Genomic DNA, 13,103 nt, shown 5'->3' on the forward strand with positions numbered 1-13,103 from the left:
CTTCCTGTCATCTCTTAAGAACCTGTCTTTTAGAAAGTCTGCTGGGAACAGTTGCATAAACACCATAATTAATGTTAGGCATTTGTGAAGACTGAAGCCCCACAGTAATTTAATATGTTGACACAAGCATAATCTTGCTAGAAAGCAACCAGTTAATGCCATATTTGTCCTACATCTATGGTAATGTACCATGATGTAGGGCAGTCTGTGCCTTACATTTTATACTGGAAAGAGTATCAGGGGCATCACTGTGCAGTTATTTATTCATCCCTTTTAGAATTCTTACTGTAGCTTCTTTTTATTTTAGAGAATACATTTATCACCAGTGATTCAATAAAAAGTATGGCAGAGGGTTTGATGAGAAAAAAGAAAAGCAGTGATTTATTAATAAAAATCATAAGGAAGGATTTATCTGTTTTTATGTTTACCAAAATTTTATTTTTTTCTATAGCTGTCAGGAGCTGTGACCCTAAAGGACCTCTGATGATGTATATTTCAAAGATGGTACCCACATCTGACAAGGGGCGTTTCTATGCATTTGGGCGTGTCTTCTCTGGCATTGTGTCAACTGGTCAGAAAGTACGTATCATGGGACCAAACTACACACCTGGAAGGAAGGAGGATCTTTATCTGAAACCTATTCAAAGGTAGGTACTTCACACTGCCACTGCTCTTTAACAGGTTGTGATGAGCTTAAGTACTAGTATTAGTGTATTCCAAAGACAGGATAAATATTGGGTTATACATTTTCACATTGGTGTTTATTATTTATTGAGTTCTTAAGGTTGACTGCATTTTTGTTTGTGTATTAGCCCTCCCAGTGTTTTTTTTTTTCCAAGAAGAAAGATTCAGAGAGGGTTTTCATGGACTGGAAAACAAGATGCAAATTTCTCCTCCCCCACTTAGAAGATGCTGTGATATTGAGAAAATGGCTAGCTCTTTCAAACTGTCTTAGTGACATGTATAGCCTTGCTTATTAGAATGGTCCTTATAAAACTATTTTTTTTAGATACTTAAAAGTATTTTCACTAAATCATATACGCCAGTAATACAGCTTCACCAGAGAAATGAACCACAAGCTGTATCACTGGAGTTTGTTGTTCATTTTGTGTTTCTGTATTATGAGAGTTTGTGGTCTATTTTATGTTTTATCTCTGGTGACGCTGTATTACTGGAGTTTGTGGTTCATTTTGTGTTTTATCTATGGTTCCAATAATGCACTGCTTATGAAAGTATTTTCACTGAATATTGAGCCAGATTCATGAAAGCCTACTCTAAGTGTACACAAACTGTATTCAAGAATATCCCTACCACATTATTTTTGCTGTCTATTCACTCTAAAAGATTAGACTAAGTAGAAACATAGTCTACACATTGTGGTAACCTTTATGAATCCCCCTCAGTATTTAAGGTTGTAAGAAAATCAGTAGGAAAACTATAATTAGGAGGAAGAAGATGAGAGTCATGCTTATGTTGTCTGTTCACTCAGAATGGTGTATATTTAGTGTTGGCGTTAATGAATCCGGCCTATTATTTTTATCATGTATCTTAAGTTCCAGTGTAGCAGTGATCCTAGTAAGAAGGCCAGCAAATAGCTTTCAATTTAAGCTGTAAAAAGCATTCTTTGTTGTTTGCAAATTTTGCAGTGTTTTACTTCTTTGGTCATGCAACACTGTATCAGCTTTTTGTCTTTGCACAGATATTGGAGGGGTCATGGGCATTTGCCAGTACTGTTTGCATATGTTTTGTGGACTTGGAGCTGGTATGTCTCCAGTGATGTGCAAAGCATAAGATAATAGTGAATAGCGATGCGTTTAATCATTACAATAACAATTATTTATGTGTTTATCTTCTAGTTATACTTTAAATTTCTGGTTTGTATTTTCTCATGTTAACTCTTCTTTTCATTGTCTGTGTTCTTCCTCAAAATCTTTGACATCGAAAGAATAGCTTATATTTCTGGTGATGTTGCTGTTGCAAGTAGATGTGTTCCCTCCAGTCTCCAAGATAATTACATGAAGTGCAGCATTAAAGCAGATTCGCATTAAAAAATTTTTTTTATTGTTGAGAGCTTTTATAAGAGATAGGGGCTTATTTCATGATCTGAGCGCACAGAAAAAAAAAACAAAAAAAAAAACAAAATTGAGACAAAAAATCAAAATCAAGATTCCCGCCTGTTGAGTGAAATAGAATTTAGTATGGGGAGTGAGGAGTGCGTATTAAGAGTTTACAGAATACAGCTCACCAGGTCTGCATGACACGTTGGGCTGATCTAAAGGATACTTTTTGCAGTGTGATTAGCAAAGTAAGCTTGTAGCTAGCTGCTTGTATGTAAAATGAAGTTAGAGACTGGATGTGCATCCAGATGCCATTACAGAGTTATTGAAAAAAATGCTGATTGGAAGGTTTGAAGGAGAAATATGTGTTGACCAAACTAAGAATATTAAAAGGGAAATATGTTGATCTGGAAGATAGGACCCGTAGAAAGAGCAACCGAACTATTGGAGTCCCCAAAAAAGAGGAAGGCCAAGACCGTGTGTTGTATGTACAGGAGAAGTTGATGGATTAGACAACTTTACGTGTTGGATAGATAAAAGTAAAATAGGCCCACAGACTGTTTGCACCATCTATTATGTCTGTTATGTGAAACTATCACCTCAGCATATTTGGGGAAAATATGAAACATATAAAGACCAGATTCTGTCATTGCTTTAGAGACAAGAAAATATGCAAAGTGGTTGAAAAGAGAGTTTTATTTTACAGTGACTCTGTGTACAAGAAGGGAATAGAGACACATTTTTTTCTGATTGCAGTTTGAAAGGTTAGATTTTGATTGTGTTGCCCATCACAATTTCGTTTTTTTTTTTCTCCAACCAGGATTCAAGACATTCACTGATGTTGAGCAGGAAACTGTAAAAATGATTAATGAGTATGAGCTACAAGGTGTTAAGGAAGTGAGTGGAAGCAAACTGAACAAGCTGAGAAGTGTCAATTCATAGCTCTAAATACTTTTACAGATTAGGTTAGAACTAGGATTTAGGGCTATCATGAGAAGGAGTATCAAAAAAAGCACTGGGTGGCTGAAGAAAAAGTGGCACAATGTATTAAATGATCTGTTGTATTGCTCTTCCCTGTTGAATGAACTCTGCTTAGGATTGATAAGACATTTACCTGTATGCTTTTCAGGATAGATAAAATATTTACTTTGTATTACTCTGGGGTAGGTGTGTTGCCTTTGTCTCCATGAGAGACTTTAGTATATAGTTATAAAGTATACTGACTTTGTCAGTAATGGCAGGAGGAAGCTCTTACTGGCTATAGGTTCATAGGTTCATACTAGGCTATCTGCCCTAGGGCATTTATAAGCCTAGCCAGAGTGTGTTTGTCCTTCGCCACCCATTTTAAATTAATTTTGCTATGCCCTTTTTCGAGGTTAGTGTACTGTGCCTCTGTCTAACAGTGACACAGAAGTGATACCTGGGGTAAACCTACAATCTCCCATCCACTCATCAAGATTCCTCTTGAAGAGAGTCAATGAGGGACTCTGCCTAACCTGAACTGGGATTTTATTCCAGAGTGAATGGAGCCTCTGGGTTATGAATCTGTCCCTCCAGCATATCCTATTTATTTCAGTGCTGAGGTTCAAGTCTCTCGAGCGCGTAGCTCGATGGGATTTGGATTTTCTGAGGTGCAGCATGTCCATTAATTCCGGGTTGGATATGGCTTTATATGTCAGGCACAGATCGCCTCTGAGCAGGCGGTATGCCACTGAGTAGAGCTGGAGTTTCTTTAACCAGGCAGCATATGGCATCGGTTTGAGCCCTTTGATCCTCTTGATGAGGTACTTTTGGGGTCTTTCCAGTTGCTGCAGGTGTATGGTAAGGTACAATCCCAAAAGGGGCATTGTACTCAATTATGGGCCTGATGAGGGATGAGTAAAGAGGCACGATGACCTCCCTTGATCTAGATGTGAATCCCTTCATGATTAGGTGGGCTATATAAAATGTTTTTCGAACGACTTTGGCCACGTGGTTGTCAAATGAGAGATTGCTATCAACTTGGGTCCTCAGGTCCCTAATTACTTCTTCTGTACTTAATGGATTACCACCTATGTGGTAATTTGTGGGCACTTTGTTTTTGCCAAAAGGGATCACTATACACATTTTAGCGTTTAGCTTGTGGCCATGGCTCTGGCACCAGTTGTCTGTTTCTATGAGGCCCTTTTGGAGTATGCTTGTGTCGGCTGGAGAGTCGATTATGGCGCCCAGTTTGCAGTCATCTACGAACTTGGTCAGCCACAGTCCTTCCGTGTTGGCCTGTACCTCCGAGAAACATATACCGAACAAGAGAGGTCCCAGGACTGAGCCTTGTGGGACGCCACTTGTAAATGGTTTGGAGTCTGACATGGCTCCAGCAATTCTAACCATGTGGGTTCTGTCCTTGAGTCAGTTTGCAACCCATCTAGTGATATAGGGGTTTATATTTAAGCTGGTGAGCTTATCTATAATGCCCGAGTGGGGTATTGTATCGAAGGCTTTTGCGAGGTCCAGGTAGGCTGTGTGGACCACCTTCCCCTCGTCAATGGCCTTGATGACTGTTTCAAAGAAATTAACCAGGTTTAAGAGGCAGGATCTGCCCTTAACAAAGCCGAACTGGGTAGGATCCAGTGTCTGTAGGTCCCCAATATCTTTATTTATGAGGTCCATGATGATCCTTTCCATAGCTTTGCAGACCAAGCTAATCAGGCTTATGGGGCGATAGTTTCCAGGATCCATCGAGGCACCACCTTTGTGGAGAGGGACCACTGTTGCTGTACGCCACTCTCTGGGTACATATCCTGTAGTAAGGCTGAGATTGAACAGTAGTTTTATGTTTGGGTTTAGCTCTTCTTGGAGTTCATGTAGGACGCAGCCCGGGACACCGTCTGGTCCCATTGATGCTATGTTTTTTGCTTTGGAGAGGGCAGCTCTTACCTGAGCATCTGAGATGTCAGGGGGGCATCACTCTGTTGGGATAGATATTTGCCCTTTTAGTGGGGGGGGGGAGTTTGCGCTGAACCTGTCAGCTAGGATGTTGGCAATGTCTGTGGGTTCGGTGTATTTTTTGTCATTTTGGGCTAATTCTGAGCATATCTGGGAATTCCCACCCAGGTTCCTAACATAACTAAAGAAAGCCTTGTGATTATCCTTAGTGTCCTGTGCAATTTTTCTCTCGAAGCTGGCCTTAGACGATTTTATGAGTGCCCGTAGTTTTTTGCTAATACTGATCAGAGATGCCTTCCCTTTTTGGGATTTTGCTCTATCATGTAGTAGCTTCCTCCTTTTATTATATAGTTTGTTTATGGCTGGGATCCACCAGACAGGACATCTGCCTTTGGAGGATTAGGTCTTGGTTTTATTTGGTATTGCATGATCCATGCATTCCTGAAGGTGTTCATAGAATGCGTTTATAAAGGATTCTGCAGTCTGGGCCGTATTTTCCACAGGCCCAAGAGCTTTGAAGGATTCCACCTCGGTTTTGAGGAGTGTGAAATTTGCTTTAGAGAAGTTTTTCACTGTGGATTTCTGGGCAGGGTGTGGGGACGGGATGTGAATATCCAATGAGATTAGTTTATGGTCTGATCTTACCAGTGAAGGATACACTTTTGGTCCGGAGCATAGAGTCCCTATGTTGGTGATGATCAGGTCCAGTATGTTTTCCCTTTTTGTGGGAGTGGTAACAAGTTGTTCCATAGCATTTGAGTTTATAAATTCTAGGAACCTTTGGGCTAGGGTGTTGGAGCTAGAGTGATGTTCCCAGTCTATGTTTGGGTAGTTGAAGTCACCCAATATAATGGTGTTTGGAGAGACCTTCATATTTTCCAGTGTTCTCAGGAAGGCCGAGTGGGGTTCCTGAGTTTGGGAGGGTGGTCTGTAGCAGGCTATAAACTGGAAGGCAGTTTTACCTACTGTTAGTTGCACATGGATAGTCTGTGATGCTTCGTGCTGTGCCACCAACCTGGAGGTGTGGGTATCTTTGACGAATATTGATACTCCCCCTCCTTTTGTGGTTCAGTCCAAGTTTTGGGGACGAAAAGCATGGTATGAGGTATAACCTGGTAGTGCTGGGGTGCTTTCGGGAGCCTTGAACCAGGTTTCTGTTACTGCACAGATATCGATGTTCTCCATGCTAAGGAGAGTTTAGAGTGCGTGCATCTTGAGGTTTAGACTTCTGGCATTGAGTAGCATTACTCTTAGTTTCTTATCCCTTGTGATACCTATGGAGGTAGGTTTGTCTTTTGAGCCTTGCCTAAAAAAGGCACTATGGGGGTAGCAAGAGCCTTTGCCAATATCCGAAAGCCCAAGGGTGACAGGTGCAAGCCGTCCCTAGCGAAGCATCGTGGCTTGTCGAGCATGTCATCCCAGGCTGACAGGCATTGGATCCCCTTTGAATGACACCAATACTTAAGCCAATTGTTGAAATTGATCATCTTGTCTTCATATTGTGGCATCATTCTTGGTGAAGGTAAGATGCTACTCAAGGTCAGGGTCATACCGGCCTAGGCTACATGCTCAGAGAGCTCCTCTATGTCTCTTTTCATGTAGTCCAGGGAGGTACTTCTCAGGTCATTCACACCAGCATGGACAATGACTGAGTCATATTTGTACTTGCCTTGGAGTAACCTGAGTGCTTGTGTTATGTGGCGGATCCTAGCGCCCCACAGGCAGCTCACCGTGACCTTCTCCTTGTTCAGCCTGGTGAGCAGGACGTCAGTGTGCCTGACGATAGAGTCACCTATTATAAGTGTATCAGGTGTGTTGTTTAGCCTTAAGGGCTGTGACTGTTCGGCACACTGGCTTTGTGAGCTATGTGTTGCACGTGTTTTGTTTTGGGGTAGCGGTTGCTTGGGTGTCTGCTTTGGAGGTCTCTGCTGCTTAGGCAGATTTTTATTTAGAGCCTCCGAGTATGTTTTTGTGTGTTTATGTGTTTGGTTTGCTGTCGTGGTAGGTCTATGTGAGACTGGAATTGTAGTGAGTGTGGTTTCCTTCTCCTCCTAACTGGTTAAGCCAGTACTGAGTTGAGAGAGCTTAGCCTCCAGTTTGGCTATATGGTTGCATCTCTCACATGTGTTGGAATTTGTTGGAAGGAGGAGAGGGTTGTCTGTGTACATGAGGCAGTTGTAACATTGCCTCAAGATTCCCAGATTCACCAGCTGGACCAGGGAGGAGATTGACAACTGACCTTTGGACATGCTAGAATAGTATTGGGAATTCCTTTATAATTGAAAAAAAGGGTCAATGGGGAACAAGGTACTCAAGGGGAGTTTGTGAGGGTGTAGTGCTTTTAATTTTTTAGTGCTGACTTATATAATTTTTTTAGTGAGCAAGTGCCAGGTAACTTAAATGCAATGTGTTACAGGTAACTTAAATGCAAAAACGACAAACAGTAACTTTCTTTCAAGTGAAACAAGGAAATAAGTACAGTAAGCAATGCAGATATCACTAGGGATCCACAGAAGCGCTGAAAAGCCGGGTTTTAGGTGGAATTAGCGTTTCAGGGAAATAACAAGCAAACAAACAACAAGCATACAAACAAAGCTAGATTCAGCAGGCCTGGATCTAGTCTATGCTACAGCAAACAAGGTGAACCAATTTCAGTAAGAAACAGTTCAAATATGCAGGCACTATAAGCCTTTAACCAGAAATTCCCAGCTCAGAAGGACAGAGTCCAGCCTCTCCTCCCACAAGAGTGCAGACCATGAACCTTCTTAATGTAAAATAACTGGCCTGAAGCCCAAGTGCTTAAACCAGAACTAATACACTTTTAAAATAACAGACACTGAGCCCTCAATCAGCAGTTCCCAACTTAGAAGGATGTAAGCTACCTGTCCTGCCACCACAGTGCAGGCCACAAACCTTCCTAATGTAAAACAACTGGTCTGAAGCCCAAGTGCTTAATCCAAAAGACTTAGAATGATAGCTACACTTTAATCAAGTTACTATCAAGCAGTAATAAATACAATTGAATACTTTAAAGAATGCCTGGATTAGTGCTCAAGTTATACAAACAAAGCTAGATTCAGCAGGCCTGGATCTAGTCTATGCTACAGCAAACAAGGTGTACCAATTTCAGTAAGAAACAGTTCAAATATGCAGGCACTATAAGCCTTTAACCAGAAATTCCCAGCTCAGAAGGGCAGAGTCCAGCCTGTCCTCCCACAAGAGTGCAGACGACAAACCTTCTTAATGTAAAATAAATGGCTTGAATTCCAAGTGCTTAAACCAGAACTAATACACTTTTAGAATAACAGACACTGAGCCCTCAATCAGCAGTTTCCAACTTAGAAGGATGTAAGCTACCTGTACTGCCACCACAGTGCAGGCCACAAACCTTCCTAATGTAAAACAACTGGTCTGAAGCCCAAGTGCTTAATCCAAAAGACTTAGAATGATAGCTACACTTTAATCAAGTTACTACCAAGCAGTAATAAATATGTATGTTGTTATATAAGTATGTTTGTTGAGGTGGTAATTGATAAATATAAGCTGCAAATTATTGCTAAATATAAGCTGCAAATTCTAAGTGTGCATAACTGTCAGTATTATGCCATAGATTTGAGGTATATAAACTAATAAGAGGAAATATTCAAATTATGCTCATGTTATATTTATTTAGTTTGGGAGGTGTCATTGGATATATGGAGATAACTTGCGTACCTTTATTTGCTCATGGCTAACAGTACATCTCTAATGCTGGATGGCTATTTTTTTATGTTTCCTAAAAATATAATTTGCATATGAATGCCATATATATATATATATATATATATATATATATATATACACACACACACACACAAAAGTTAGGTAAAGTAATTTGTTAGGCTGGATTGGGTGATCTGCAGTTAACTTGTCAACTTAAGTTGAAGAAACGAGTAATAAAATCTAAGTGATGAGAAAGAATTTTTATAATTTATTAATGCGGTAGTGTTGTTACCTCACAGCAAGAGGTTCTCCCGTTCAATTCTCGGCATGGCTTGGGAGTGCCTTCTGTGTGGAGTCTGCATGTCCTCCCCGCAGTTCGGTAGCGTTTGAAAGACATGCGTGCATAAATAGGTGTGCCTTCGTTGAAGGTTGGGCGTCGAGCTGGCACCTCGGTGTTTCGTAAAAATCTACTGCCAATCATTAGCAGACCGGAGTTCTGCTGTGCCGACTCCTTACCAGGAAAAAGCTGAAAAGAACAACAACATTAATGTCTGTCACTGTATAATGCAGGAAGGATTGCAAATATGCAGACAGCTATAGGCTGTGTATGAGTTATGTTTAACATGACCATATGAATGGGTTAACCATTCCAGGTAATGTTTACTTAATTTACAAAAGCTTCTGCCTTGGAAAGTTGTACTACAAGGGACACACTAGGAAGACGACAAGCATGATATATTTTTTGGAGGGTACTAGGCATGGAGAGTAATCTCTTCCTTTCATGCAGCTAGAAAATTTTGAGTAATATTATTAAGTTTAAAATATACTCTTCTTTTACTTAGATACTTGTTAACAGGTAGAGAAAACAGCTGTGTGGGTATAAAAAGCTATAAGAGTGCAACTGTATTAATAATATATAGTGTTTATACTCCACGTGAAACTATACAGATAGAGTTTAGAGAGGTGACGATGAATATGATAAGATTTCTCGATGGAATTCCAGTATGCACAGTAATTATAATGTTGTAGCTAGTGTGACAGAGGCATGAGAAGGGCTCACAGTGGTGCACAACCTTTTTGTGGGGAGGGCCACTACACAAATTCTTAATGCATCTGCAGGCCACCTGAAAACATAGTAAGTCATTACAAGTTAACAGTAGGTACAGGTGACTGTCATTTTTACTTAAGACAGCAGTCATGAAATTGCTTGTTTTCTATATCAACTTTGCATTTAACTTTATTCTGGCTTGCAGCCATGACTTATTACAGACTCTTGCAGAAAGTTACTACTGTTTAGAGACTACAAGTTGTAAACAACAAAGAATAGTTACTTCTGCAGCTAAAATTAGAGGTGTGTGCAACTGCAGTCAGTTAGGTAAGTAAGCGCGTGCTGGAAAATTTGCATGACTGGAGTAAGGCATAGCATTTTTTCACTTTTTTTTAAAAAAATTTGGTTACTCTCTGGGGGCCGGATGGTGTTGTGTCGAGGGACGGATTTGGCCCCGGGGCCAGACGTTGTGCACCACTGGCCTAGAATATAATTTAAACCTTGAATATGGAACCATGCAGATGTCTATACTATACTCATGGGGCTTATGATCTACAGATCATAATTTCACATAGATGCTAGAATAATAGGTATATTGTGCAGCTGCTAGCTAAAAACTGCAAATTGATCTATAGCAGCAAAAAATGCATGTTTAGTAAAAAAAAAAACAATAATGGTAGCAAAATGCACTTTATTAGAATGTAATGTGACTGTTGTGCTGTCAAGCTTGGAGAAGTACTGAAGATTACTGTTTGAAATATGAAGTACTTCTAGATGTACAAAGGTTTTTTTGAAAATGAACTTGGGTTCTCTAGAGGTAGTTAAGTAACATTTAGTCAAAAAGGTAAAACACTGCACAATCCAATGTATGTGAGAACCTAGATCAGCTGTAAGTAGCGTAGAGTCTAGATTACGAAATGTATAAGTAAGAATCCATGAAAGTGAAGAAGGAGTTAAGGGCAAAGATGGATAAGGTGAAGCTGGAATCTAGAGGTTTACTGCATAAGAGATATGAATTCATATATTAGTCAGTGAAACATAAATACTTTTGTAATTCCCCAGACAACCTAACAACATTGGCAGTCAGAGTGAAAGAGCATAAGAGTTATAGCAGGAATTAGAAGTAAATAGGATCTTCAGTTACTAAAGGTCCTGTGATAATTGAGGAACATTGTAGACAGTATTATATGCAGTCATATAATGCACAGATGAAATGGAGTGTAGGGGAACATGAAAAACATAATTCCCACAAGGTTTGAGATTACCAAAATTAGACCATATGAAGCTAGTTATCCCTTTGGAAAAGTTAAGGGAAATGCTCAAGAACCAAGCAAGAGGCAGGACATCAGGAAGTAATAGGTTTCCAGTTGAGGTTTGGACTTTTCTATCAACAGAAATGATGCCTAGACTGTTTCAGCTTTATTGCTAGAGACTACTCAAGATTCTGAGGTCGTGGCAGGAGGCATTTGTGGCAATGCAAAGGAAGTCGTCATCTTATAGGCCAATCTTACTGTTAAATCATGATTAGAAATTATGACTGCTCTGACAAGAAGGGTGATTAGAATATTACCAAAACTGACAGACAGCAAACAGCATGGCTTTGCTCTTGAAAGGCAGACATATTTTAACATTTTTAAGACTGTCATGTTGCTGTGAGAAGCAGAGCAGCCACAGAACACATCGGTGTTGGTGTGTCTTAAGAAAGATAATGTCTTTGACAAAGGGAAATGGTGTTATTTAATGCAGGTTTTGTTAGAAATGTGGTTTTCCTTATAATGTTTGAGGTGTTAAAGGCTGTCCACTCAAAACCAAATGAAGTATTTAAAATAAGTGTGGGCGTGGCTACAAATTTTAGAATATTTAGAGAAACCAGACAAGGATCTCCAGTATCATTAGTGCTGTTTTCTGTATATCTTGAGACATTGGCTATGTTAGTGAAAAGGTTCGATTTAAAGAACTAGAATGTTAATAAAGAAGAATTTAAAATGTCATTGTTTGCTAATGATATACTGGTGTATGTGACAGACCTTGGGGAGGGTGCTAGTAGGCTATTAGCTGGTTATAAAGTGAATAGCACAAAAACAAGAGTGGTGGTGATAAAGTTAGCCCCTTCCTTTATGTTGCAGAGAAAATGTAAACATTTATGGAGTGATGAATATATTACATGTTTGGGAATATGGCAGGAGAATAAACTAGAAACATTGGTTAGTGAAATGCATGAAAATTTGAAAACAAGGCTGAAGGATTTTTTGAGGATGAAAATTATGGGTTTAGAGTTAGATATGGGAGTACAAACATTACATTTTTGTATTGCTTTTACTTTTTCAAATGTTTTATGCTTTCCCAGATGAGGTCATAGTGAATTTCCTGATATCAGTAAAAATATGATTTGTGATAATATCTAAGAAGGAGGCAAGTAGGTCTATGGTTTTATGGAATAAATTAATATTGCCAAAAGAATTGGGTATATTAAAGGTATCGGAGACAGAGATTTGTCATGAAGCAGTCCAGGTTAGGATAAGGTATTATATTTATTATTTATCCAACATTATGATGCAAAATAGAAAAAAATATGAAGTTGACTGCAAAAGAAAAAGAAAAGCTTGATAAGTATGTCTTTTGGACATTATATCAATGAAGAGTACAGCTGCCATATGTGATGAGATGTACCATGAGTTTTTTGCCTAACTTGTTAAGTAGATAAGAGATTGCCAGGTAGGTAAACTTATCATTAGGTGAGAGAAGGTGGGGAATACCTGAGTGGAGAGTCCTAAAACATTAGAGAAACAGAAATAAAAAAAAAATGGAGACCGGTTGAAATAGAATGTTGACTAGGGTGCATGGACACAAGTACATCAAATGGCTAATGAACGTGGCTACACATACAGATTTGTCTGATGTACTAAAAATACCCACCATAAACTGTGCTGCTGTTATTTGAAGTTAGAGGGGATACTCCATTTAAGAAAATGTTGGTTACTAGGACATATATAAAGCTGACAGGGAGCTTAATGCAAAAACAGTGTGAAAGATTAGAGAAGAATGTGTTAACTTTTGGAAGTGGAGATTCGCATGAATACATGGGAGAGTATTTGTCTGATGCCTTTTTGTTCTATTAAGTCACATCACTTTAGAGTATTTGGACGTAATTGCCTTCAAAATATTCCTGTACTCCCAAAGATTGAGAAGGATATTTGTGAATGTAAGCTTGTTCGTGAATGTAAACACCTAGCGAAGGTTATGTGAGCAAGGAGTGTCAGATACAAGAGGCCATATTTTTTGGGCTTCCTCATACTCAGCTGTATTCAAAGATGAATTAGCTAACTTGATTTCTAGAATCTTGCAAAGAATATACAACTTACAAAATCATT

At 39.3% G+C, this 13,103-nt stretch overlaps 1 protein-coding gene across 1 annotated transcript in view; it reads left to right on the top strand.

Annotated features, from left to right (window-relative positions):
• Positions 1-13,103, top strand: part of LOC122810421 (elongation factor 2) — an 825,928-nt gene that overhangs the window by 559,012 nt on the left and 253,813 nt on the right. The window contains exon 9 of the mRNA XM_044082035.1: positions 452-647. Coding sequence (XP_043937970.1) covers positions 452-647 — 196 coding nt within the window. The remainder of the gene's footprint in view (positions 1-451; positions 648-13,103) is intronic.

Source organism: Protopterus annectens, chromosome 1.part1, assembly GCF_019279795.1.
Source record: "Protopterus annectens isolate FY-2018-M chromosome 1.part1, PAN1.0, whole genome shotgun sequence".
Lineage (NCBI taxonomy): Eukaryota > Metazoa > Chordata > Ceratodontiformes > Protopteridae > Protopterus > Protopterus annectens.